Below are 26370 nucleotides of genomic sequence, written 5' to 3'. Positions count from 1 at the left end.
AATATGAAAATCCTTATGCTAAAATGATCAAGAGCACCTATTTGTATGTGTGTGTAAAAAAGATACACACCTACATTCACAAATTCATAGAAATAATGCACATACCTATTAAAGTTATATGTCATTTGATACTGAAATAAATTTCCTTTAATCTCTTACCCCACATTCTATTAAATGTGTTCAATACATATGCCTAGATTTCTCTCAGTTCCCAAGGTATATATTCTCATGGTCACTTTTTTCACTTATATTTTAAGATTGTGAACAATATCCTACATAGAAGAATATAACATAGGTATACAATTTAAAGGGTCAATGCTGAGAACAACAAGGCAAACCTAGAAGGTTGGGTTAGTATTTGCTCTTAGGGTGACTGGACACCTTCTCCACTGATGCGGTGGTCTGCTAGGGCTAAGGGCAGGGATGGATCTTCCTCAGGGCTAGAGTCTCCTGAAGTACATGCTATTCTCTCAACTCATTTAGTAGCAAAGAATAGAGTACCAACAGTTCCTCAAGTCTTTTCTCCATAAGGCTAACTAGGAGAGAGGCTTGATCTACTCAAGATGGAAACTGTTCGTGGGGTGAGAAAGAAATAGATATTTCCCAGAGCAGCAGGGGAAAAAGATGACTTTTCCAAAACAAAATTAGTAACTCTTATCAAATCTGCTCTTTTTCATTTCCTGTCTTAACCTTTTTGCCACTTTATGATGGCAATTTAACAGAGGAAGAGACTGAGGCTCCAATAGATTGGGTAAACTGTCTGTGTTTAGGGGCACTTCGGTGGCCCAGTCAGTTAGGAGCATGACTCTTGGTTTTGTCTCAGGTTGTTTCTCACGATCCTGAGTTGGAATTCCTGGTAGAGCTCCCTGTGGAGTCTGCTAAAGACTCTCTCCCTCTGCCCCTCCCCATTCATGTGCACACATGTGCATTCTCTCTCTCTCCTAAATATAAATAAATCTTTAAACTGTGTCAAGACTCAAACAGAAAAAAAAATCCACCCTCAACATTAAACCTATTCTGCAAACAGAAAAGCTATTAAAATGTTTATAACTGTGAAAACTCTGATCAAAGTAGGTTTAGAAAGAACATACCTCAGCATAATAAAGCCATATATTAAAAACCCACAGTTAACATTATACTTTCTAGTGAAAAACCGAGAAATTTTCCTCTAAGATCAGGAATAAGACTAGGATGCACTCTGTTTCCACTTTTATTCAACACAGTACTGGAAGTCCTAGCCACAGCAATCAGACAAGAAAAGAAATAAAAAGCTTGCAAAGTGGTAAGGAAGAAGATAAACTGTCACTATTTGCAGATGACATGACACTGTACATAGAAAGCTCTAAAGACTCTATAAAAAACTATTATATCTAATAAATTCAGTAAAGTTGCAGGATACAAAGTTAACATACAGATATCAGTTGTGTTTTATACATTAATAATAAAGTAGCAGAAAGAGAAATTAAGAACACAATTCCATTTATAATTGTACCAAAAAGAATAAAACACCTACTAATAAACATAACCAAGGAGGTGAAAGACCTGCACTCTGAAAATTATAAAACACTGATGAAAGAAACTGAAGACAACACAGACAAGTGGAAAGATATTCCACACTCATGGATTGGGAGAATTAGTATTGTTAAAATGCCCATATTACCCAAAGCAATCTATAAATTCAGTACAATCCCTATCAAAGTACCAACAATGTTTTACACAGAACTAGAACAAATTATTTTTTTTAAGATTTTATTTATTTATTCATGAGAGACACACACAGAGAGAGACAGAGACACAGGCAGAGTGAGAAGCAGGCTTCTCGCAGGGAGGGCAATGTGGGACTCAATTCCAGGACCTGGGATCATGACCTGAGCCAAAGGCAGGCAGACATTCAACCACTGAGCCACCCAGGTGTCCCAAAACTAGAACAAATTAATACTAAGATTTGTAGATAACCAAAAAAGAAAAGATCTTGAATAGCCAAAGCAATCTTGAGAAAGAAGAACAAAGCTGGAGGTTTCACAATCCCAGATTTCAAGGTATATTTCAAAACTGTAATATAAGTAGTAACAGTATGGAACTACACAAGAATAGACACATAGATCAATGGAACAGGATTGAGAGCCCAGAAATAAACCCACATTTATATGGCCAATTAATCTACAACAAAGAAGGCAAGAATATACAATGGGGAAATGAATGGTCTGGGAAACTGGAGAGCTACATGCAAAAGAATGAAACCGAGCCACTTTCTTACACCATACACAAAAATAAACTCAAAATGGATTATAGACCTAAATATGAGACTTGCAACCATAAAACTCCTAGAAAAAAAACCATAGGCAGTGATTTCTTTGACATTGGCCTTAACAACATTTTCCTATGTATGTCTCTTCAGGCAAGGGAAATAAAACAAACAGAAACTCCTAGGATTACACCAAAATAGAAAGCTTTTGCACAGCAAAGGAAACCATCAACAAAATAAAAAGGCAACCTACTGAATGGGAGAAGATAGTTGCAAATGATACATTTGTTAAGGGCTTAATATTCAAAACATACAAAGAACTTATACAACTCAACACCAAAAAAAAAAAAACCAAAAAAGAAAATCCAATTAAAAAATGGGCAGATGGGGACGCCTGGGTGGCTCAGCAGTTGAGTGTCTGCCTTTGGCTCAGGGCATGATTCTGGGGTCCAGGGATCAAGTCCCACATGTGCATCCTGTAGGGAGCCTGCTTCTGCCTCTGCCTGTGTCTCTGCCTCTCTTTCTGTGTGTGTCTCATGAATAAGTGAATAAAATCTTATTTTAAAAAATGGGCAGATGACCTGAATATATATTTTTCCAAAGCAGACATACAGATAACCAATAGGTACATGAAAAGACACTCAACATCACTCAACAGCCAGGGAAATGCAAATCAAAACCACAATGAGATATCACCTGACACCTGTAAGAATGGCGAATCAAAAAGACATGAAATAACAAGTATTTGCAAGAATGTGGAGAAAAAGAAACCCTCATGCATTGTTGGTGGGAACGCAAACTGGTGCAGCCACTGTGGAAAACAGTATGGAGGTTCCTTAAAAAATTAAAATTAGAATTACCATATCCAGTAGCTACACTACTAGGTATTTACCCAAAGAAAATGAAAACACTAATTTAAAAAGATATATGCACCCCTATGTTTATTGCAGCATTATTTATACCTGCCAACATATAAAAGTGACCTAAACATCCATCAATAGATGAATGGATAAAGAAGTGGTGGTATATATATGAGTACACACACTGGAATATTACTCGCCCGTAAAAAAGGAGATCTTGCCGTTTGTAACAACATGGATGGACATAGGTGGTATTATGCTAAGTGAGGTAAGTCAGAGAAAGACAGAGAAAGACAAATATTATATGACTTCGCTTATATGTGGAATCTAAAAAACAAGTGAATAAACAAACAAAAGCCAAAACAGACTGTAAATACAGAGGAGAAACTGAGGCTTGCCAGATGGGAAGGCCATAAGAGGATGGGCAAAATGGGTGAAGGGGACCGGGAGGCAGAGGCTTCCAGTTATAGAGTAAGTGACGGGGAATAGAGTCAGGTCCTACGGTGACAGCATAAGGCATAGACTTGTCAAACCACTAGGTTGTACACTTGACACTAATGTAACATTGTGCGTCAACTATACTTTTTAAAAGCACACACTAGGCCTCAGCCAGGCGAGCGGCCCCTTTAAGGAAGCAAGGGCTGCGCTGATTGGCCGAGGCTCCGTCAGGGCCACCCAATCCCGAGGCTCTGCGGGGCGAGTTCCGGTCCCGGCGCGGTCAAGGGGACCCGGGCCTGCAGGCCTCCGCCTCGAGTGCCGGCCGCACCCCCGCCGCCCGCCCCGGTGAGTGAGCGCCCCAGGACGGCCCGCGGGCCGAGGGCTGGTGGGGAGGGCGGGGCTGCCCGGCCCCCTGCACTCCTGGCCGCGCTGGGCGCCCGCTCCTTGGGAGCACCCCCACCGGGCCCCCCTCCCGTGCCCAGTGCTGAGCGGTGTGTCCCCAGCCTCGTTCCAGGAGAGCCACTCCTCCTCGCAGGGACTCCTGGTCCCGCCCGCGTCCACGTCACGGAGTTGGGGAAAGCCGGCCGATCCCCGTCCGTGGAAATCAGCACAGCACTGCAGGAAATCCCCGAGTTACAACAATTGGGTGTGCATTAGGGAAAACGTCCCGGAAGCTGTGGGTGGATTCTGACCTGGAATATGTAGAGGAAGTGGGTGTGAATGGAACGTGAAAATTTACAGAAACTGATTGTAATTGTGGCACCAGTCATAAGTGTAGGTACTGTGTCATTTGACTAGGAAATGAATCAGCACAGACATTTGGATAACAAAAGTCCATAGGTCATGAACTTATCTCTCTCTCTCTCTCTCTCTCTCTCTTTCCGTCTCTCTCTCCCTCTTAATATGTAAATCAAATGCTAGATCCCTGCGGTGACTGGAGGAAGGCTGCCTAGAACTTGCAGCCCCTGCACTCCTCAGAAATACCCATTTCCACTGTGAATCACTGCACAGCTGAGAGGGGCTGGAGCATTAAATAGCCCGTTTTAAGGTCTCAGGTAATCAAAGGAAAAATGAAGTCAGAAAGGACCAAATCAGCATTCTCAGCATTCTCTCCCTCTGAGACAGACTGGTATCTTAGTTGTTAAGTAGCAAGACATTTGGCACCAGTGATAAAGTGTTGGGATTTTTAGAAGATTTATCTTATTCAATTGAGTGAATTCAAAATTGCAAGATCACTCTTGCTTGGTTTCTGATACGTATTTTGTGACTGGGAGAGAGAAAACTGAGAGTATTCTGACCATTCTAAGGAGCTTCCTAGACTCTGGAAATGGCTTTGTTAGGGTGGGGAAGGAGAAGGAAGCTGAAAATACTGAACTCTAGGGCATAGTTTAAAAGGTGTACACTCATTTTCAGGTGTGGTTTCCCTTAAGGAACACAAGGAAGCTCTTCATCCTGCTTGGATTCTGCCTTTAACCCTTGGGAGTGTCCTCTAACACATCCGCACCACCATCCAGACCCAAGAAACCAAGGCCAGAACACAGGTAATCCTGCACTATAATCTTCCAGATAGTTTCTCTTCCCTCGATGGCTGACAAGAGGACTCCACTTCAGGAGAGATCGCACCCCCTTATAAACAGGGGCCCTCTAAGAGACACATTTCATATGGGTGTGTGTGTGTGTAGGAATGAGATTAGAGGACAGTTTTCTTTATAAATGTTTGCAGCATATGTAAAAATTCAGCCATCTATTCCTACATACATAAAAAAAAAAAAAAATAAGGAATGGCAAGTGACCTGAGCTAGGTTTCTCTTGTACCATTCATGCTCTATGCAAATATTTATGCAAAAAAGACATCATGGGAACTCCAAGATGGATAATATATTGCTCTTTCCTTCAAACAAGTTCTGGTCTGCTGTTGGAGATAGCTGACTGGGGGTGTCAAAGTCTGCAGAAAGGAGAGAACTTCTGTTAGGTCTCCCTACCCTCATGAGGTAGCCTCTAATAGAGGATGGAATGGGGCAGTGGCAGAAGGGGAGTGAAACTTAATGGCCTGCCTCTTCTCTACAGTGAGTGGTTCAGCCTCCTATGCCCAGCATTGAGGCTGACTCTGGTTCAGAGGCCCTTGTAATTCAAGAATGTAGCTATGGCCAGAATCCAGGGAAGCCACTGAAATCTGGCTTGTAGTTCTCACTCACCTGGAGCCAAATTAGCAAGGATGACTCATTCTACTTGTTTGGCATGAAATGCCCTCCGCCCCCCCCCCCCCCCATCATCTCCCCAATTAGCCAGAAGCCACTACTTCCTGATGAGGGTATGGAAAATAGAAGCTCTGCTGGGTTTCTCACAGAAGAGTGTGAGTCCTGGATAGAAAGCATTGAGACTGGCCACTGTGACCTAAGTTTCACAACCCTGCTCAGTAGCCTACCAAAGAGAATCAGCAATATCATTGAGGATAGAGCAACTGGAACTTCCCTGAGTTTTGCAATCTTCTGAAAGTAAAATTAATCTAACTGAAGGCCTTCTGTATCTACACAATTGGGTTAAGAACAAAAAATTGAAATTTTGGCCCCTAGAAGTGATGGCCCATTTAAGAACTTCTTAAGTAAGATAAATAAGATAAGCAATACCGTGTATTCATTTAAAAATTGCTTTTCCCAGGACATTTAAGTATCATTTTGTTCTTTCCCTCTTGAGAACTTTAGCAGTAGCCTGCAGAGAACAAAGGTGAAGCCAGAAGAGGGTATGTAGGAGAGGGACAGGGATTACAGGAAGAGTTTTGACATAGTGACCTTGAGACACCTGAAACTTCCTAAAATACAAATGCAAGGAGCACAGAAGCCTGTCCTCAAGGTGTGCAATGCACCTTCTGAATCACCCCTTCTCAGAAGCAAAGTTTCTGTCATCCAACTGTACAGAAGTTAAGAAGATGGACGGTATCCAACTGGTCCCTCACAAAAAAAAAGAGTGGTCTTTTTGTTTGTTTGTTTGTTTGTTTGTTTGTTTGTTTGTTTTAAAGTATTCAGTTCTTCAAGATTTACAGTGGGAAGAAAAATCAGGAAACATGGAGCTGTATACTCATAGAGTGGGAGAAAATTTTAGAAGTTACTTAAGTTCTGTCCACTGGTCTTAGGTGAGCAAATGTTGGCCAGGCTGGTTAAGTTTGCCCAAGATCAGACAACTAGTTAGAAGCAAGGACTAGGGCAGCCTGGGTGGCTTAGCGGTTTAGCGCCGCCTTCAGCCCAGGGCGTGATCCTGGAGACCTGGGATCGAGTCCCACGTCAGGCTCCCTGCATGGAGCCTGTATCTCCCTCTGCCTGTGTCTCTTCGCCTCTCTCTCTCTCTCTCTCATGAATAAATAAAATCTTAAAAAAAAAAAAAAAGCAAGGACTATAATCCATGCTGTATTCCCAGGAAATTTGTCTTTTTTTTACATTGTTATAAGCGTAAGGTAGCTCAAAGTATATCATATGAGGGCATATGTAGAATATATTGTTTTAAGCCTCTTTGCTTTTTCACATTTTAGGTCAAGATGGGGTTTATTTTCTCAAAATCTATGAATGAAAACATGAAAAACCAACAGGAGTTTATGCTTATGAATGCTCGACTCCAGGTACATTTTCAAATAATTAAGCTTTTATGTTGTTATAGTGGTTAAAGTTTCCACAACATGTACTCTAGCAGTACTGTTCTCTTTGACTGCAAAGGGTGAAATGTTCTTGGGGCTCCATCCTCAGAATCAAGATGAAATGCATTCTTAGTTATCTGGTGAATGAGTGTATTTATACCTCCAATCCTGATACTTGTGTACAAGTTCCATACTGAAGACATGCTGCTTAGAGTGTAGGGTAAGTAGAATAATTCCTCTCCCCTTACCAAATATCTGCATCCTAATCTCCTCTGAATACACTGCCTTACGTGGCAAAAGAAACTTTGCAAGTGATTAAGTTAAGGAGTTTGAGACAGAGAAGATGCTCAATTATCCTGGATTATCTGGATGGGCCCAATGTAATTACAAAGGTCCTTATAAGGGATAGAAGAAGGTAAGAGGGTCAAAGTTAGAGAGATCTGAAGATGCTACACCGCTGGCTTTGAAGATAGAGTAAAAGGCAAAGGAATTCAGGTAGCCTCTAGAAGCTAGAAAAGGAAAGGATACAGATTTTCTCCTAGAGCTCATAGGGAACACAGTCCCACCAGCCCACTTTGGATTTCTGACTCCAGAACTATAAGATAATTAATTTACATTGTTTTAAGCCACTAAATTTGATAATTTGTTATAGCAACATTAGGAAATTAATATATAGTGTGAAAACTTGACATTGGATTTATGCATAGGTTGGAATAGAAAAGATCAAAGCAATGTAGAAGATTGTCTAATTTCCTATTAGAGGTTGTCAAAAAGGATTACAAAATGTTGTATGTCAAAATCAAGTACTAAAAGTTTGACTAAAATTATTTTCCTAAGATTTCAAGCAAAGATCTCTTGGCCTTTGTGGTTCATTATGGCCCTGGGATTAGAAGGTCCTACTGTGAGACAGTATGGCGAGGGGTTCAAAGTGAGGACTAAATCCAGGTTTGAATCCCATCCCCCACCCCCCACCCCCCAACTAACTGTATGATGTGTGCCTCAGTCTCCACGTCTGTCAACTGGAGGTGACAGTATCCGCTTCAGAGGGTTGTTTTGAGGAGTAATGACGGTATATAGAGAGTATACAGAACAATGGTTCAGGTCTATAGAACACTGTCTTTCACCTTAAAAGTATTACGTCGCTGCTACTGTTATTACTGCTATTGAGTGTCTTGTGCAGGATAACAAATTATTTTGGGAGAATGGAACAATTTAAAGAATGGAAACAAATTGTTGTAACAGAGCACAGTGACCTAGGGGAGAGCAAACATTAGGCATAAAAACCAGCCAAGAATGTCAAAGACCCAGAGAGTCCTTTCCTAAGACCTTTGGAAATGACAGACTTTACATCAGTTCCCATGAAGTCACGATATATGAAGGGCCTGGGATTTTATCCCATTCTCAAGCTAACAAATTAGCCTGTTCCTATTTCATGGACACTGGCCAATACAAGAGACACTTCCATCAGAGACAAAGGACTTCATTACTCATAGCACAGTAAGCAACATGAGTGTGACGTTGGCATGAATATCCCCATGTTCCTCGAGTCTCACAGAGGTGACAAAGATGGAGTTAAATGGATGCTGTGCACATATGAGGAATCCTGGGCTTAGGGAATCTACTGCCTTTATAACAATCAGCGAGCTGGGGATGGTGGGGCGGGGGGTGCGGGACTTGACCTCATTCCTCAAGGTCATTTGCCCTAAATACAACCCAGAGAAATGGCCCGAATAAGAGCAATCTGGGTCTTGTATCCTTGGCCTACTCAGCAAGAATGTGCGGGGACATTCGGGGGCCATGGACAGTTGCCTCCCAACAACCTGCCTCTCAGCCCTATTGATCAGAGCTTTGAGAACAGCCTTGACTTCTGCCCACTGATCCCAGTGACCACCATAGCTAGTGCTAAGTTCAAACTAGTAGGAACACTATCATTGCCATCAGTTTTCAGCTCAGCTGAAACAGAGGTAAACTAGGCCCATGCATTTCTCTATGAATCCAAGGGCCCAATTAAGCCAGTAGCTCTATTTCATGTGGCAGGGTAGGAGATGGAACATTTTCCCAAAAGTGGTAGCTACTACTCCTTTATGAAATTCTGGAGTGACTTTAGGGCCAGGCCAGTCATACCCTCAAATACATTTTTATTTGACCAGCAAACAGGCCCTTTTTGTACCTGTCATGTCCTCATCAACCCACCTCAAAACGGGATGAAGCCTGAGAGTCACAAGACTCCCTGGGTCAGGTATTCATTTTTAACAAGAGCTCAGTCATAGTCAGTGGCTTCCTCCTGCCTTTTTGAAAGGGTTATGTTATGGGTTGAATTGTATGTCCTTTCCACAATTCATATGTTAAAGTTCTAATCCCTACTATCTCAGAATATGATGTGTTTGGAGAAAGTCTTTACTGAGTCAATCAAGTAAAATGAGGTCAGTAGAATGGGCCCTAATCCAATATAAGACTGCTGTCCTCATAAAATGGGGGAAATCTGAACACAGAGGCATGCCTACAGAGAGAATGTGATATGACTATGAGGTCAGCTATTTACAAGCCAAGAACAGAGGCCTGGAACTGATGCTAGCACATAGCCCTGGGAAAGCAACTAACCCTACTGACACCTCAATTTTGGACTTCTAGCCTCTGGAACTGAGACAATAAATTTCTGCTGTTAAGCCACCTTGTTTGTGGTGTACTTTGTTTTGACAGTCCCAGGAAACTAATACAGGAGGTATTTGGTGCCTGTCTTTGCAGGTGGTGATGCTGTATAGGCAATGGCCTCTCTGGAGATTGGCTATGATTTTCTCTTTTTCTCTGTGGGATTCTATATTGTTTCTAATAGACCACCTGGAAGATGTCAGGGAATCCCTGAATGAGTGTCCTCTCATCACTATGAGTATTTACAATTTAAGCAAGTAAATATCAATTTCATTAGACATTTATTTGCAGGGGACATTACTGCAGTATCCTGAATCAGCTCAAGGATCACTTTCATTTCCCTTCCTTACTGCAAACTTTGCCCAAACTCATCATTTGAATTCCAGTACTTTTTTTCTCTATGGGAACACAGACCAAAGAATTTAACACAGGTACTTCAGGGGTTATCAGTAGTTAAGGAGATTACACTGTCTCACAGCTGGGGAAAACTGGGGAATGCAGAGGGGCAAGGACAGCTTTTTGCCCTTTGGCTCCTCATTCCAGAATTGGTACCGCTTCCTCCCCTGTGGACCCCTGGCTTCTGAAGAGTGCTGGTGTTCAGGGACATCATTCTCTTAGACTCTACTGGTGTCATTGTTCTGCTCTGCACCCTCAGCTCTCTGGGCCATCCTGCTGCTGAGTTCAGTCTCCCCACATGGGACCAAGCATACTTGGGCACCTGTATCCAACAGAGCCATAAACATTTGAGTTCCTCTTCTCTTCTCTTTGAAGTTTCTCAGTACACCAGGCCTTCTTCCCTAAAGCAGCTGAAGTTGGAGGGAGAGGCAGAGGGAGAGAGTAGCTCAGTGCCTGTAAGCAAGGCTTTGCACTTACTCTCCATTTCAAGGCACCTCCCTTCAGCCGTAGCCACAATGCCTGCCTTTTGGCTGGGCTGTGGGACTTGCTGCCCCATTTTCTTGATCATATCCTTTCCTTCTCCCACTCCACAGGACAACATGCCACAATCACAGCACCATCTGAACAGCTTATTTGGATTCTACCTTTTGTTGTTCAGCCCCATTTAACACACTGGACAGTGAGAGACCCTTTCTCTACTTTCCCACTCTTACCACCACCTGGGTGAGGCTATTTCCTACCAGATCTGAGAGTCTTTTCGTATCTAATAACCCAACCAACAAAGGCCCTTGTCCTTTCTCTTTCAGAGCACTATGTCTCTATCAGTGTCTCTTTCTTGTCACCAAACTGGCAGGCTCTGTGAAGGGTCTGGGATTTTACACAACTTACAAGTCTGTTACTGCTTCACAGATACCAGCAGAAGACTTGTTATTTACAGTGCAGTAAGCAGCATTAGTATATTCGTTATAAGCATAAGATGCTTTATATATATCCCAGATGGAGGTAGGCTTAATTGGATGCCAAGGTGGATAGAGTGGGAAACAGTAAACTGGAATCTACTACTTTTACCATGACTGGTCAGTAAGGCTGCTCTTAGATAAGACCTGTTACTTCATCTCTCAGGGTTGCTTACTGCAAATAAAACTCTGAGAAATGGCCCAGGTAAAAAGCAGTCAGAGCCTGTATCCTTGGCTTACCCAGTAAAAAGTATGGGATTGCTCATGGCCCATGCAGACTGATTCTCCCAACGTGTGTTTGGTTAAGACAATTAGTTTTTCCTTATTTATCAGGATATACTTTATTATTTATCTTCTAATTTCAAGAAAAGATGACAAAGAGAATGTAGATCAATATGGTTGAAGCATCTTTTCAACCCTAAAGCTACTTAAGTTTTGATCCTAACTGGGACAGCCTAGAGTGAAACATAATCTATAGAAATTTTTGGAAGGTCGGTGGGTCCTCAAATGCTCCCCATTTAAAGAAATTAAACTTCTAATGTCATTCCTAGGGTTTAGAGCTATTCTTTTATTGAAAAAAAAAAGTAGCACAAAACATTTGATACATACTAGAGAATATATTTGTAAGTTATTAAGCATAATAAAATGAGCACCAATGAACCCATTACTAAATTGAAGAATCTTGTTATCACAATACTCCTGAAGCTACCCATAGATAGGCTCCATCCTACATGTTGAATGAACCAAACAGCTAAAGCTGGCCTGGAATTGACCTCATATCCCAAACCCCTGGGACTGAGCAGGACTCAGCAAATATAAGGAATGAGCCACTGGAATAGAAGATTACATGTCTTTGTAAGTTCTTTAAAAGATTTTTTAAAATCTCAGTTGAAACACTATGTACTAATGCCTTTAGCTTGTGACAGCATGTCTTTTGGTCCTTTTCCTATTTAAGGGCATCTCAATAAAAAAGGTAAATAGAGGAAATAGAGCAAAACTTTCATTAAAGAAAAGCCTAATGACTAGAATCCTTTTCCCAGTGTTTTTTTTTTTTTTTTTCCCCTAGTTCTACTTTTATTTTTTGGTAAAAAAAAAAGAAAGAAAGAAAGATAAATCATAACTCAACAATCCCATGTTATTGTTTTGTTTGTTTGTTTTCATTCAGGGAAAGGACCAGAATGAGAGATTCAGCTACATTTCATACCAGTGCCCAGGTTCCTAACTGGCTGTACATTGTACTCACCCAGGGCCCTGGGATGATGTTTAGCCCCACCCAGACCAATTAGATCTCTTCATGGTGGGGCATGTTGTTATTGCTCTAAGCTCTCCAGGGGACTGTAATGCATAGCCTCGTTTGAGACTTCTGCCTTTCCTTTTTCTATGATGCTACATAATTATAATTAATGATTGGCAGGAATTTAGTATAATGCATATTGAAGATGGAACCAAGTAAGTTTTTAACTTAAGTTAATCATGAAATTAAATCAGTCACTGGAGTCTGACTAATAAAAACTTATAAAAGGCTTCAAATCAGAAAGTTTTCTTTATGAACAACTTTAGTTCAAATTGAGCTGGAGGGGATTCATATGACTAGTTATAATGATATTTTCAGATCATCAGTAAACTTCAGTTTCTCATTGCTTTGTTTAGCCTCTGTTACTGAGGATGGTAGATAGATAGCTATACTCAGTAAACTATCACTCAGATAAAAATGAATACTTTTGGGATCCCTGGGTGATTTAGCGGTTTTGCACCTGCCTTTGGCCCAGGGCATGATCCTGGTGAGATCGAGTCCCACATTGGGCTCCCTGCATGGGGCCTGCTTCTCCCTCTGCCTGTGTCTCTGCTTCTCTCTCTATCTGTCTCTCAGGAATAAATAAAATCTTTAAAAAAAATTTTTTTTAATGAATACTTTCTTAAAATGCCATTAGACGGCATACCTAAACTAATTTTATATCACCTGAGTGGCTAAGAAGCATTTTGATGTTATAGAATAGGATGGAAACTGGAAGTAGAGAGCAGAAAAAAATGAAGGAAGATTCCATAGGTCCTTGCTATGCTTTAGTGCTATGTATGCAAAGCACTTATGGTCCACGTAAAGATAAGTCAGGTAACTTATTCACTTTACTGTAAATAGGCAACAAACTAAAAATTTTAAAATACATGAAAGCCATCCTTTGACTTGTATGTCTATAGTTAGTGTGGTGTTATAGAAAGGAAGCATAGTTATAAACCAAAAAATATATAGTTATTTAATATATATAAAATGATATGCTAAGCAGGACTCAGAAATGTATAAGGTACAGGCTCTATATTCAAGGAACTTCTCATCTAGTTTGCTGGAAAGAGAATGAGTTATGCTGCAATAACCAGATGGTTGTGTATGTGTATGTGGTAAGCTGAATACTGGCCCCCTAAAGACGTCCATACCCTAATCCCCAGAACTTTGAATATATAACCTAATGTGGCAAAACGGACCATGCAGATACAACTGGGGGAGCAGACCTTGAGATGGGAAAATTATCCTTGATTATCCATGTGGATCCAATCTAAACACACAAATTCTTAAAAGCATAAAGGTAAAGACAAAAAAAGAAAGAAACACTATATGATTCCACTCTTGTAATTTAAGAAACAAAAAAAATAAGCAAAGAAAAAAAAAAAAAAAACAGGCTCTTAACTATAGAGAACAAACTGAGGGTTACCAGAAGGGAGGTGGGGGGATGGGTGAATTAGATGAAGGAGATTCATAGTTTTTAATAAAAGATACACTTATGATGAGCACTGAGAAATGTATCGAATTGTTGAATCCTTTATGGTACACCTGAAACTAATATAGTACTGTATGTTAAGTATAGTAGAGTTAAAAACAATTTTTTAAGTAGCTGCATGTCCAGTGGGGAGCCCAGTGCAGGGCTTGAACTCATGACCTGAGATAGAAACCAAAGCTGAGCTGAGATTCATATTCAGAAATGGTAGGAGATCGAAGTGAAATTAAAAGGTCATTGGTCCCATAGGCACTTGCTTCTACAAATGACAAAGAAAGGTCAAGCCACCAACTTGATCTTTTGCTGCCTAGTCCTTCCATGCTGACAGTGGGTCTAGGACCCTTCCTGCAATTAATTCTCTAAAGGGGAGGAGACACACTGTCTTTAGGTTTGGTCACAAACCTAAGTCAGTGAGACCAATGAATGCCATTATAGACTACCAAAAAGCTTTTCTTTTTCTTTTTCTCCCTTAGCTGTATATTCTGTTTTCATAAATCTCCTCCTGGGTTTTAATTCATTTTTAGTTCTTGCGTGAACATAAGTGGTTACTTTACCTATTAACTCAGTAAAACATGTTCTGAATGCCTTGGGACAGAGTTTGGATGCAAAATTGTTAATTAAAATATGACACTATGGCTTTAATGATTTTATTTTCTCTATAAATCTTTTTTTTTCTCTATAAATCTTAATATGTACTTTTTCTCCCTCTCACCCTACCTTATTCCAAAAAGAATTTCATGCAGGCTTGCTATTAAAATCTTTAGACTTCTCATATTTATTTTGTTTCTACTCCATTTTCTTCCTTAAGATAATTAAGGATGTAGGGCAGCAGAGGAAGGGGGATTTTTTTAAAAAGATTTTATTTATTCATGAGACACACACACACACACACACAGGCAGAGACACAAGCAGAGGGAGAAGCAGGCTCCATGCAGGGAGCCTGACATGGGACTTGATCCCGGGTGCCCAGGATCAGGCCCCTGGGCTGAAGGCTGTGCTAAACCGCTGAGCCACCCGGGCTGCCCAGAAAGGAGGATTCTTTTTTTTTTTTTTTTTTTTTTTAAAGATTTTATTTATTTATTCATTCATGAGAGACAGAGAGAGAGAGAGAGAGAGGCAGAGACACAGGCCGAGGAGAAGCAGGCTCCACGCAGGGAGCCCGACATGGGACTCGATCCAGGGTCTCCAGGATCACACCCCGGACCGAAGGCGGCGCTAAACCACTGAGCCACCAGGGCTGCCCGAAGGAGGATCTTAAGAGAGAAAAAATACCCCCTATAAATATCCTTAATACTTAAAGGGAACAATCCAAAGTATCATTATTCTTCAATAAATTTACTAGATGCAAAATTATAGTCAAACCACATTTTCAGAAATGCTTTAGTTGGAAATAATTTTAGATTTGCAGTAAAGTTACAAAACTAGTATAGAGAGTTTATAGATACCCTTTGTATATTAGCTTCCTCTAATATTAGAATTAACCACTTATTCAGAGTCCTGGCTCGTTTTATTGGAGAATAGTCCTTAGAAATCAAGATCTAGATTCTAGGTGTGTTTGTTCCTATGGTCATTGTTCCTAGCTCCATTCAGCAAAGACATGTACATATACTAACCCGTGCATATACGCACACTATAAACCAGGAGTTCATACTGATATCTGATTGCAATCCAGTAGGATGTTTCATTCTAGTCTTTCCCCTTTCTTTGTTAGTTCTTTCTCAGACAGTAAGAAAGCTTGCTTTAATTTTCTACAGTGTATTCACTTTATATAGCCCCCTTCCTACACTCTCCCTATAGGTGTCTAATTTCTCTAGTCTTTGATTATCCTTCTTGAATTTCTTTTGTACAATAAACAGATACACATGTATTGTTTTACATGAAGGGTAGCATACCACTGATACCCTTTTATGCCTTGCTTTTTTTATTTAGCAGTATATCCTGCAAACTACTCCAAAGCTGTTCATAGAGACCTTTCTCATTTTTTGAACATGGTACTCCACTGTGTGGAATATCATTATTTATTCAAGTGATTATGACACTATATTAGTTTCCTATTCCTGTGACAAATTATCACAAACTTAGTGACTTCAAAAAAAAAAAAAAAAAACCCCACAGATTAGTTATCTTACAGTTCTGAAAGAAATTTAAAATGCTCACTGGATGAAAATTAAAGTGTCAAGGGCTGCATTCCTCAGGGAGGGTCTAGAGGAGAATCCCTTTCCTTGTCTTTTCCAGTTTCTAGAAGCTGTCTGAAATCCTTGGCTCATGTCCCTTTCTTCCCTCCTTAAGCCAGCAGTGTAGCATCTTTACCTCTGACTCTCTTCCCTCCATCTTTCATTTATGAGGACCCTTGTGATTTTATGAGACCCACCTGGAGATTTCAGGGTGGTCTCCCCATTTCAAAATCCTTAACTAAATCACACCTGCAAAATCCCTATTTGCCATGTAAGGTAATATATTCACAGGTTCTGGGGGTTAGAACATAAATTTCTTTGAGGGCCTGTTATTTTGCCTACCACAAGTACTTATTTTCAGTCTTTTGCTATTGCAAATAGTGCTGCAGGGAATACCTTTGTGCTTTCACATTCTTTATGTTATTGACTCTGCATTTTGAGTCTTTGTTTAGAAAGCCTTTACCTCACCAAAGTTAAAAGAGGTAGTCATCCATGTTTCCCTATGGCACTTGTATAGCTTCACTTATTTATGTTTAGATCCATAATCCATTTGGAGTTTGTTCTTGTGAGATGTGGATCCAATTTTCTTTCCCAAAATGGCTACCTAGTAGTACATACATTCATTAAAAAGTACATCTCATAAAAAATAGAAAGGAAAGAAAACTTCCAAATTCATTCTGTGAGGCCAACATTCCCCTGATACCAAAACCAGACTCCACTAAAGACGAGAACTACAGGCCAGTATACCTCATGAACAGAGATGCAAAAATTCTCAATAAAATATTAGCAGACCAAATCCAACAATACATTTAAAAAAATCATTTACCATGATCCACTGGGATTCATTTCTGGGTTGCAAGAGTGGTTCAGTATTCGCAAATCAATAAACATGATTTACCACATTAATAAAAGAAAGGATAAGAACTCTGTGATCACTTCAGTAGATGCAGAAAAAGTATCTGAAAAAATACAACATCCATTCATGATATGAACCCTCAACAAAGTAGGTATAGATAGAACATACCTCGACATCACAAAGGCCATATTCAAAAAATCCACAGCTAATATCATCCCAAATGAGGAAAAACTAAGAGCTTTTCCCCTAAGGTCAGGAACAAGACAGGAATTCCACTCTCACCACTTTTATTTAACATAGTACTACTGGAAATCCTAGCCACAGCAGTTAAACAACCTAAATAAAAGGCACTCAGATCTGCAAGGAAGAAGTAAAACTTTCACTGTTTACAGATGACATGATAGTCTACATAGAAAACCCAAAAGACTCAGCAAAAAAACTGCTAGAACTGATGAACAAATTCAGAAAAGTCACAGGATACAAAATCAACATAGAGAAATCTGTTCCATTTCTATACTATTTCTATACTATTCTATGTTCCATTTCTATAATGAAGCAGCAGAAAGAGAAATCAAGAAATCAATCCATTTACAATTGCACCAAAAAGAGTAAGATACCTAGGAATAAACTTAATGAAAGAGGTGAAAGACCTGTACTCTGAAAACTAAAACACTGAAAAGAAAGAAAAGAAAGAAGACACAAAGAAATGGAAAGACATTCCATGCTCGTGAATTGGAAGAACCAATACTGTTAAAGTGTCTATACTCCCCAAAGCAATTCAAACATTTAATGCAATCCATATTAAAATACCAGCAGCATTTTTCACAGAGCTAGAATAGACAATACTAAAATTTGAAAGGAAAAAAAAAGTCCATCTTTACCCCCCAGTGATTTGAGATGTCACCTTTACTAGTCTTCTGTGTATACTTGACACTATCTCTGGACATGCTATTTCACTGGCCAATTTGTCTATTCATGTACCAGTATTATAATTTTAGTATGTTTTAATGCCTGGTTAGGCTAATATGGCCTTGTAGTTTATTTTTTCAATGTTTATTACATATTTGCATTTTCGTAAAAACTTTAATATCAATCTGTCCAACTCTATAAAAATAGTTTATTGATTTTTAAAATTAGGACTATATGCAATTATAAATTTATCTAGGAAGAACTGTTGAGTCATTCTACCCAAGAACAGAGTATGTCTTTCCCTTTAAAAGAGTATTTTTATGTCTTCCAGGAGTTTATAAATGAACTACAATATAAGGCAAAGTGGGATTTTTTTGTGTGTGTGGAAAAAAAAGGAGACATTTAAGTTAAATTTCAAAATTTCCTGTAAAATGTTTATGAAAAGAATCTTTCAGTTGAATTCCTTGCCTATTTGTCAAAGGACCATATTAGCAGTGCATATGATGGTGGGACATTCTTACTCTGAAATGTGCAGGACAGAAGGGAAGAGGAACGGCAGAACTTCCAGTGGCACAACTGGAAATCTAGAAAGGAAAACTGAACCCAGACTGCTGCCTTCTGGATACAAGGCCAGGAAATGGCTACTAAGGACCCTGGATGTATTCTCTGTGTATGCAACCAAAAAATCACAGGCACTGGGGCAGACACACGTAGGACCGACCTTGGCTCCATCACTTACTGGTTTTATGACCTTGGATAAGTGATGTATGTTCTCTGAACCTCAGCTTCATCACTATGATGGGGAGAAGGATACCCAAGTACTACCCTGTAGCCAAAGGAGATGCTCAAAAATGTTCCCTTCTTTCTCATGTATCTTCTACTTTCCTCTCTCTTTCCTCTCACAGTCACTACTTCATTCTTTATTCCATCTCTAATTTCATTCTCCATTTTTATTCTTCATCATTTTTTTTTTTTTTTATCTTTCCCCATCTCTATAATGTCAATTCTGTGGTCAGGCATATGCTTTTCTAGTTCCCTTTCCCCTCTGCATTGTAAGATGTTTAGCACTTTAAACAGTCAATCCTGATAATGGGGATAGGGCACCCTTTAGCCTGTCAGCCCCACAGCCTCTCATTGCGACTCCGGATCCCACTGAGCATGCTCAGCCATAAGACACTGAGACATATGCAGGTGTCCCTTCTAGAGCCATAGCAGAACTGAAGTCTTTCCTAAAGGTTCCTGTAACCTGAGCCAGAGAACATAAACATATTCCTATGTGTCCACCTTACTACGAAAAGCAATTGCTTCTTATTCATTCCTTTTCTTTTATACATACAATATCTTAGGTTCTTTTTTTTTTTTTTTTTCAAAGATCTATCCATTTATTCATGAGGGAGACACACACACAGAGGCAGAGACACAGGTAGAGGGAGAAGCAGGCTCCACGCAGGGAGCCTGATGCGGGACTCGACCCTGGGACCCCAGGACCACGCCCTGGGCCAAAGGCAGGAGCCAAACCACTGGGCTACCCAGGGTTCCCCAATATCTTGGGATTCTTATGCTTTCCCCCCCCCCCCAGGAAATTTCTGAACAAAGAAAAAAATCCCAATTTAATTAGTTCACTAAATACTAATTTACTTGTTATGTATGTGGAACACGGCAAAGTAATCAGCACAAAGTTAGGAAGGTAATGAGTAAGCATTGTCCTGAAGAAACATAATTAGGAGGAAAAAAGTTCCTCTCTTAAGAGCCATGTATTTTTTTTAAAGATTTTATTTATTTATTTATTTATTTATTTATTTATTTATTTATTTGAGAGACAGGTAGCAGGAGCAGGGGAGAGGGAGAAGCAGACTCCCTGCTGAGTGATGCAGGGCTCTATCCCAGGACCCAGCAGTCATGACCTCAGCTGAAGGGAGACCCTTAACCATCTGAGCCACCCAGGCACCCCAAGAGTCATGTATTTAAATGTGACTGACTATAATGGCAATTTAAAGTATGCTTTTCTTATAGAATTGTTGAATCACTATATTGTACACTTGAAACTAATACAACACTGTATGTTAACTGGAATTAAAACTTAATAAAATTAAAAATAAAATAAAGTATGTTTTTATTATAATCATTGAATAAAAGTATATCCTGTTTCTAATTTTTCTTGTCAAGAGATTTAGACATCTATTCCAATACTTAGCATTTACTTTACAACTAATATTGATTTGTACAAAACCATAATTTCTTATTAAAATAAAAAAGGCAAAATGTGTTGCCCATCTTTAATACTTGCTAAGACTCTCTCTCTCTCTCTCTTTCTCTCTCTCTCTCATGAATAAATAAAATATTAAAAAAAAAAATACTTGCTAAGACTTTGGATATGATCTACACCAGAACTCTGAACACATTCTCTCCCGCAGAATCAAATCATTACTTAATTTAAATCAGGTCACCACTTTGTTCTTCTGTGTTTGCCCCCCTCTTCCTGCAGATCTAATGCTCTGCCTTTCCCTGCCCTGAGTCCTGGGGTTCTGAACCTCAGTCCTGCATCCCCCAGGCTCCTTTGCCCTCTGGCTTCAGGCTGAACTCAGTCAGCAGGCCACACCAGCAGGAGCCTGGAGTGGGGGGTAGTCAGTGAATTTAGGTCTGTGGTTCTGGAGGTGTCAGTGGTTTCCTAGAGTCACAGCTCATTTCAGACTTCCTCTCTCCCATAACTCTAGCCCTCACTAGGTTCTGGGTAACAATGAGCCCTTCCCTTTCCCCTTCCAGCCTCAGGATTAATGGTTTGCTGCTGTCTCTCTGCCCCTTGGTGCCTCACTGTACCTTGCGGTTACCTTAAACCCTGCCCACAGTCAGCACAGTCCCTTCATTAAATTCTTTTCTGTTAAACTTATTTGAAGGAGCATGTTTTCTACCTCCTGTCAACACCACACAAATTAATGGGTATGTTTGTGTTTTTCTTATGAACAACTATATAACATTTAAAAGATACGTGCATGTATTATGAATACTAAAAAGATATACTTTTTAATTAATATGCATTAAACTCAGTGCTTCTGACAATTGTAGGTTGAGTGTGATGACCTCCAAACTGTCTGATACAAGCTAAAATTAAAAAATGAAAACTTGCATCAGACTTTGCTCTAAGTCTGCACTCATTTGAGCTGACTAGTTGCTAATTTTCTTTTTCAATTCCCTCATTGGGTATGTACATCAAGTGAAATGAGCAGTGTCTCTGCTGACCAAAAGGACAGGACCTCGGACTCAAGCATGTGACATGTAATTTACAACAGAGCAGCTGCTGCTTTGATAAAATCGATGTCCCCTTTCAGATGTAGATGTCGGAACCACAGAGAAATTATAAAGCTAAAACTTATGTATACATGTAGAGCAAAGTTGAGCTAAATATAGTCTTCAAAGCACCTAGTTTCTTTAGCCATGTCACAATTAACAAGGTACCATCAAAGTGAGGTAAATGGTGCTGATTTATTTCAGCCATCAGGGGTACATATGGTTCCTTAGGTGAAAGGCTCTGAAAAAGAAACCTGAAGATAAGATTTTCTTGTTCATTTGTGAAGTGTATTTGGTACAGTGGAGCCATTTCTAATTGTCTAAAGTGTAGGTCACAGAACCATACTATAGATGAATCATCTTCATCTTCTACAGTGGAGATTCTGTATTTCAAATGCCATGCAATGGACAATCATGTTAGACAAAGCTTCAGTGTGAACAAGTTAATGTAGTTTTATAGAGAAGCATGATCAAAAACATAATATTTTCAGCCCTTCCTACATTTAAACTTCTTATTGCCTGAATTATTATTACTTTAGGTTTTTGCAGAGGTCCTGTTCATTTCCATGTTTGGGCTTATAGTAATGTCTATTGCACAGGTTGGATAATAAAACACTGAGTTTTGTATTTGAAAATGATAGATGCTCATGTCAATTACAGACACACAAAAAAAAGAGGTATGGTCAATGCCAGCAATAGCAAATTTTCTTTCCTTCCAAAATAAAGTTTTAAAGTCAAAACATTATTTTAAAAATTCTAATCCATTTATTTTATGATCTATATAACTTGATTTATAGAGTTTTTGCAGGTGAAGTCTCGCAGTACTCCGCTTCTCCTACACTTGTCCTTAAACTTAGGTATAAATTTGCAAAGCAATGCCTCAAAATGTTTTTGGAAAAATAGAATTATATTGCTGCCTACCACTGTAATCAACACACTGACATTTCTACTTGCTTCTTATTAATGTTTATGTAAAGTATAGAACCCCAAAGAGAATATTCTGATACTGATTCATTTTTTCAGGGCTTATTGAGCACTGACAGTATGCCAGGTGCTATATTAATCAATGAAGACATTAAAGATGAAGAGACAAAATTGAGTACTTTTATAATATTTGTATGTTCTGAAATGGTTCATTATTTCACATAGTGCTTTTCTTGGAAAAATTTTCCGTAAAGAAAAATTTTGTATTCTCTTTGAATCTATTTGGCAAATTAACAATGTTAGTTTTAGGTTTATGGTTAGGTTCAGTTCAAGTACATTTACTGATGATAAATTAGAAATATGTGGGCCATTAAATTTTGGATTTATTACATGAATAGTAATATAAAAGTTAGGATTTGAATATTTTTTAAAGATCTTATTTGAGAGAGGGAGAGAGAGAGAGAGAGAAACATATGAGTGGGGGGAGGGACAAAGAGAGAGGGACAGGCAGGTTCCCTGCTGAGCAGGGAGCCATGGGTTTAATCCCCAGGACCCCAGAATCATGGCCTGAGCTGAAGGCAGATGCTTAACCCACTGAGCCTCCCAGGCACCAGGATTTGAATTTTAGTTGTATATATACATTTTCACCTGATTTTTAAATCATACATAATTTGGATGCCAAATTATTTTCAGTTACACACCAAAAAAGAAAAATATTAATTTGAAGCCATATTTATTTTATTTTTAAAGATTTTATTTATTTATCCACAAGAGACACACAGAGAGAGAGAGAGAGAGAGAGAGGCAGAGGACACAGGCAGAGGGAGAAGCAGGCTCCATGCCAGGAGCCCAATGCCGGACTTGATCCTGGAGGTCTCCAGGATTGGGCCCTGGGCCAAAGGCGGCGCTAAACCACTGAGCCACCCAGGCTGCCCCATATTTATTTTAAAGAAAATTTGAACATGAAGACTTCAAAGCTTAAATTAAATCAGAATGGATGACTATAGGTAATTTCCTGTTTCTAAAAATCTTTCTGCAATTATATATATATCTTTATAATATACACAAAAAGCACACTGACAGCTGTCGTGATAAGCCTTAACATTAGCAACTCCTGATCTACCCACAGGCTTTGTAAGGGTTGGGTTTTTTTTGTTTTTGTTTTTGTTTTTTTTTTTGCACATATAATAAAAATCAATTCTACTGTAAGAACTGATTGGGAATATTTATTTTAATTAAATATTTTCTTCATAGTTTTAGCATTTTTTAAAAGATTTTATTTATTTATTCATGAGAATACACAGAGAGGAGAGAGAGAGGGGCAGAGACACAGGCAGAGGGAGAAGCAGGCTTCATGCAGGGAGTCCGACGAGGGACTGGATCCCGGGTCTCCAGGATCACACCCTGGGCTGAAGACGGCGGTTAGCGCCGAGCCACCCCGGGGGCCCAGTTTTAGCATTTAAATACTTGCATGTTTAAAGGCTTTACGAACTTGAAAGCAAAGGAAATTCTATTAAGTTAGATATTTTTTTAAAAAACTTAAAATTGGGGATCCCTGGGTGGCTCAGTGGTTTAGCGCCTGCCTTTGGCAATCCTGGAGTCCCGGGATCGAGTCCTGCGTCGGACTCCCAGCATGGAGCCTGCTTCTCCCTCTGCCTGTGTCTCTGCCTCTCTCTCTTTCTCTATGTCTATCATGAATAAATAAATAAATCTTTTAAAAAACTAAAATAAAAACTGTTAAAATTAATTCATTTCTGAGTATCATTTTGCTAGGATGCCCCTTTAATAAATAGAATGATTAGAAAAAAAAAATAATAAATAGAATGATTAGGACTTATATCTGCAAGAACTGTCGTTTTCAAGAAATGGAAATCCAAACTGCACATCTATGAAGAAAAGGGGGAAATCTGCCTGTGGGAGACAGAATGATGACCAAGGTTCAGATGCAAGAGACGTAAGGCTAAAATGAGGATGGCAGTGGTTCTGTCCACCGTATGTATTCTGTTACACAAAAAACTACTGCCATTGAACACCATAATATGATTTAGTGTGCCCACATGTGTGCTGGCTCTGTGTGTCTTTCTCTTTCTCTCTCTCTCTCTCTCTCTATATATATATATATATATGTGTGGGGGGGGGGGCTGCATTTAAAAACATTTGAACAAGTACATATGTTTAAATAAATACACATGTATATTTAACATGGTACAATTTTGCCTAAAATTTATAATGTAAAAGAAGGCATTTCAGATGTTGGCCTCTCCAGTAAGAAGATCCCAAAGGCCCATCTATTTGCTTTACGACCCTCATAGTCTACCATCAGATGGGATGCATTGAAAAGAATGCTAGCATGTTCATAGCTTTATCAAACTGAAAAGTTAGAGCATCTACGTAGTAATCACTTCAAAATGAAACTGTTGTGGACTTCACCATGGGAAATCAAACCATGTTGCTATAAAGAGAGAAGATCACTGCCCACTTTGCTCAATTTTCCTTCCCTTAGCAGAAGCATTGTGGCACATTCTTGACTTAGCAGAATTAACTTTTCTCACTGGACACCCAGGGGGGTGTCCCTGGCAAGCTAAAGTTCCCTGATTAGGCTGCAGGTTTCTCATTCTTCCTAAATCGTAGCAGAAAATCATTTCTGGAAGATTAGCCTTCCCCTGATGCACCTCCTTTGGGGGAGGGGATGAGAATGCAACTATGCCCTGTGAGCTCATAGTCACAACCTCACACTGGCATGGGATCTAATTCTTGTCTGCTCCCACTTTGCTATCCATCCACTGGACATCCTTCTCTCTCTTGCCGCATGCCTTCAGAAGATGTGTTCCAGGCTCAGCTTTAATCCATCTGTTCAAGTTGTGGCACCTCTGCTACAAAGTTCTCATTTGCAGAGATGTTAACTGTGTCACTTTTCAAATTCCATGTTCACAGTTCTACCTTTTAAATACAAGGAAATCAGATTGGAGGCGGGGGGGCTTCCAGCACTGCCCCAGAACTAGGGACAGAAGTTCACAAACCCAATGGGGTGTGTACTGAGTACAGCTGACATGAATGCCCACCAATATTCCCTTTTTACCCCATTCATTCAGTAATCCTCAGGACAGAACCTTAGACAATGCCTCTCCTGCACTTCTTCCTGCCCCAGCCACCGGCAAATGCCTAAAAGCCCTTTACATTCCTGGCCAATACTTCATGCTTTCCTTTGTTTATTCACTTATTCTTTAGTCATTCAGCAAATATTTATTGAACACTTATCATTTATTCTTTAGTCATTCAGCAAAACCTGTTGTTGATAACAAAAACAGCAACACCAGATAGAATGCTAGGCTAGGAAAATGGTCATTTCTACAGATTTGCCGATTGGAGGAGAATGCCTCTCAATAAATTTAAGATTCTTTCCTTCCTCAATCATCAGATGTCTACATACAGTTATCACAATTCAGTTTTTCATGTTCATCTTCATGAAGGCACAGACTTGTACTTGATTAAGGTTTTCTGTTATTGCTGTTCTTAGAAATCTTTAAAATGAAAATATATTCTTTTTGGAATCTGCTCAGAAAGAACTGATTTTACTTTAAATCAACAAATGGTTAAATATAATTAGAAGGAAGTTACTTGATTCCTTGAGTTTCCTGGTCCTTATTATCAGCTTGTTAAAGCAAAAAAAAAAAAAACAAAAACAAAAACAAAAAAACGGAGTATAAATTACAAACTAATAACAGAATATATGGAAACAAAAGAAAATAACATGAGAAAAAGAACTGTTAGTTCTGTACATCTACAGTTCACTTTGAGAAAGCATGTATCATCTGTTGCAAAGTAAAAAGTCAGAATGAGGTTGAAAGACCATATTCAATTATAAGAGAAAGTGCTTTGAGGGGCATAGTTATGAAAAAGTAGTTAGAACTATAGGGCAGCCCAGATAGCTCAGAGGTTTAGTGCCGCCTTCAGCCCAGGGCCTGATCCTGGAGACCCGGGATTGGTCCCACGTCAGACTTCCTGCATGGAGCCTGCTTCTCCCTCTGCCTGTATCTCTGCAGCTCTCTCTCTCTCTCTCTCTTATTCATAAATAAATAAAATCTTAAGAAAAAGAATTATTTACACTTGCCTTGAGATTTTACAGCAACATTATTTCACTGCTAGAGCTATTTTTTTAAACCCACACCTTTCACTGTAACCATAGTAAAAATCAACAGTAGGTATAAGAAATACCCAGAAGCCTTTTTTATTTATTTCATATTATTATGAGATAGTCCAGCTATTTCTTGTAACTGGACAGTGA

At 39.4% G+C, this 26370-nt stretch overlaps 2 protein-coding genes across 12 annotated transcripts in view; one reads left to right on the top strand and one right to left on the bottom strand.

The window, feature by feature from the left end:
• The window catches only part of CD274 (CD274 molecule), a 145098-nt gene that overhangs the window by 25087 nt on the left and 93641 nt on the right, over positions 1-26370 (bottom strand). The gene's annotated exons all lie outside the window — the stretch shown is intronic.
• Positions 3799-26370, top strand: part of PLGRKT (plasminogen receptor with a C-terminal lysine) — a 76425-nt gene continuing 53853 nt past the window's right edge. The window contains exons 1-4 of one of the 5 annotated variants that reach the window (XM_077909522.1): positions 4302-4321; positions 4465-4598; positions 4974-5084; positions 7067-7153. In XM_077909522.1, coding sequence (XP_077765648.1) covers positions 7073-7153 — 81 coding nt within the window. In that variant the 5' untranslated portion in view covers positions 4302-4321; positions 4465-4598; positions 4974-5084; positions 7067-7072. Of the gene's footprint in view, positions 3893-4301; positions 4322-4464; positions 4599-4956; positions 5085-7066; positions 7154-26370 lie in introns of those variants that run through there. The other 4 variants (XM_077909508.1, XM_077909515.1, XM_077909553.1 and 1 more) reach the window with 4 other exon arrangements.

The sequence above is a fragment of the Canis aureus genome, chromosome 1 (genome assembly GCF_053574225.1).
Source record: "Canis aureus isolate CA01 chromosome 1, VMU_Caureus_v.1.0, whole genome shotgun sequence".
Lineage (NCBI taxonomy): Eukaryota > Metazoa > Chordata > Mammalia > Carnivora > Canidae > Canis > Canis aureus.
This window is presented reverse-complemented; position numbering and strand designations above follow the sequence as displayed.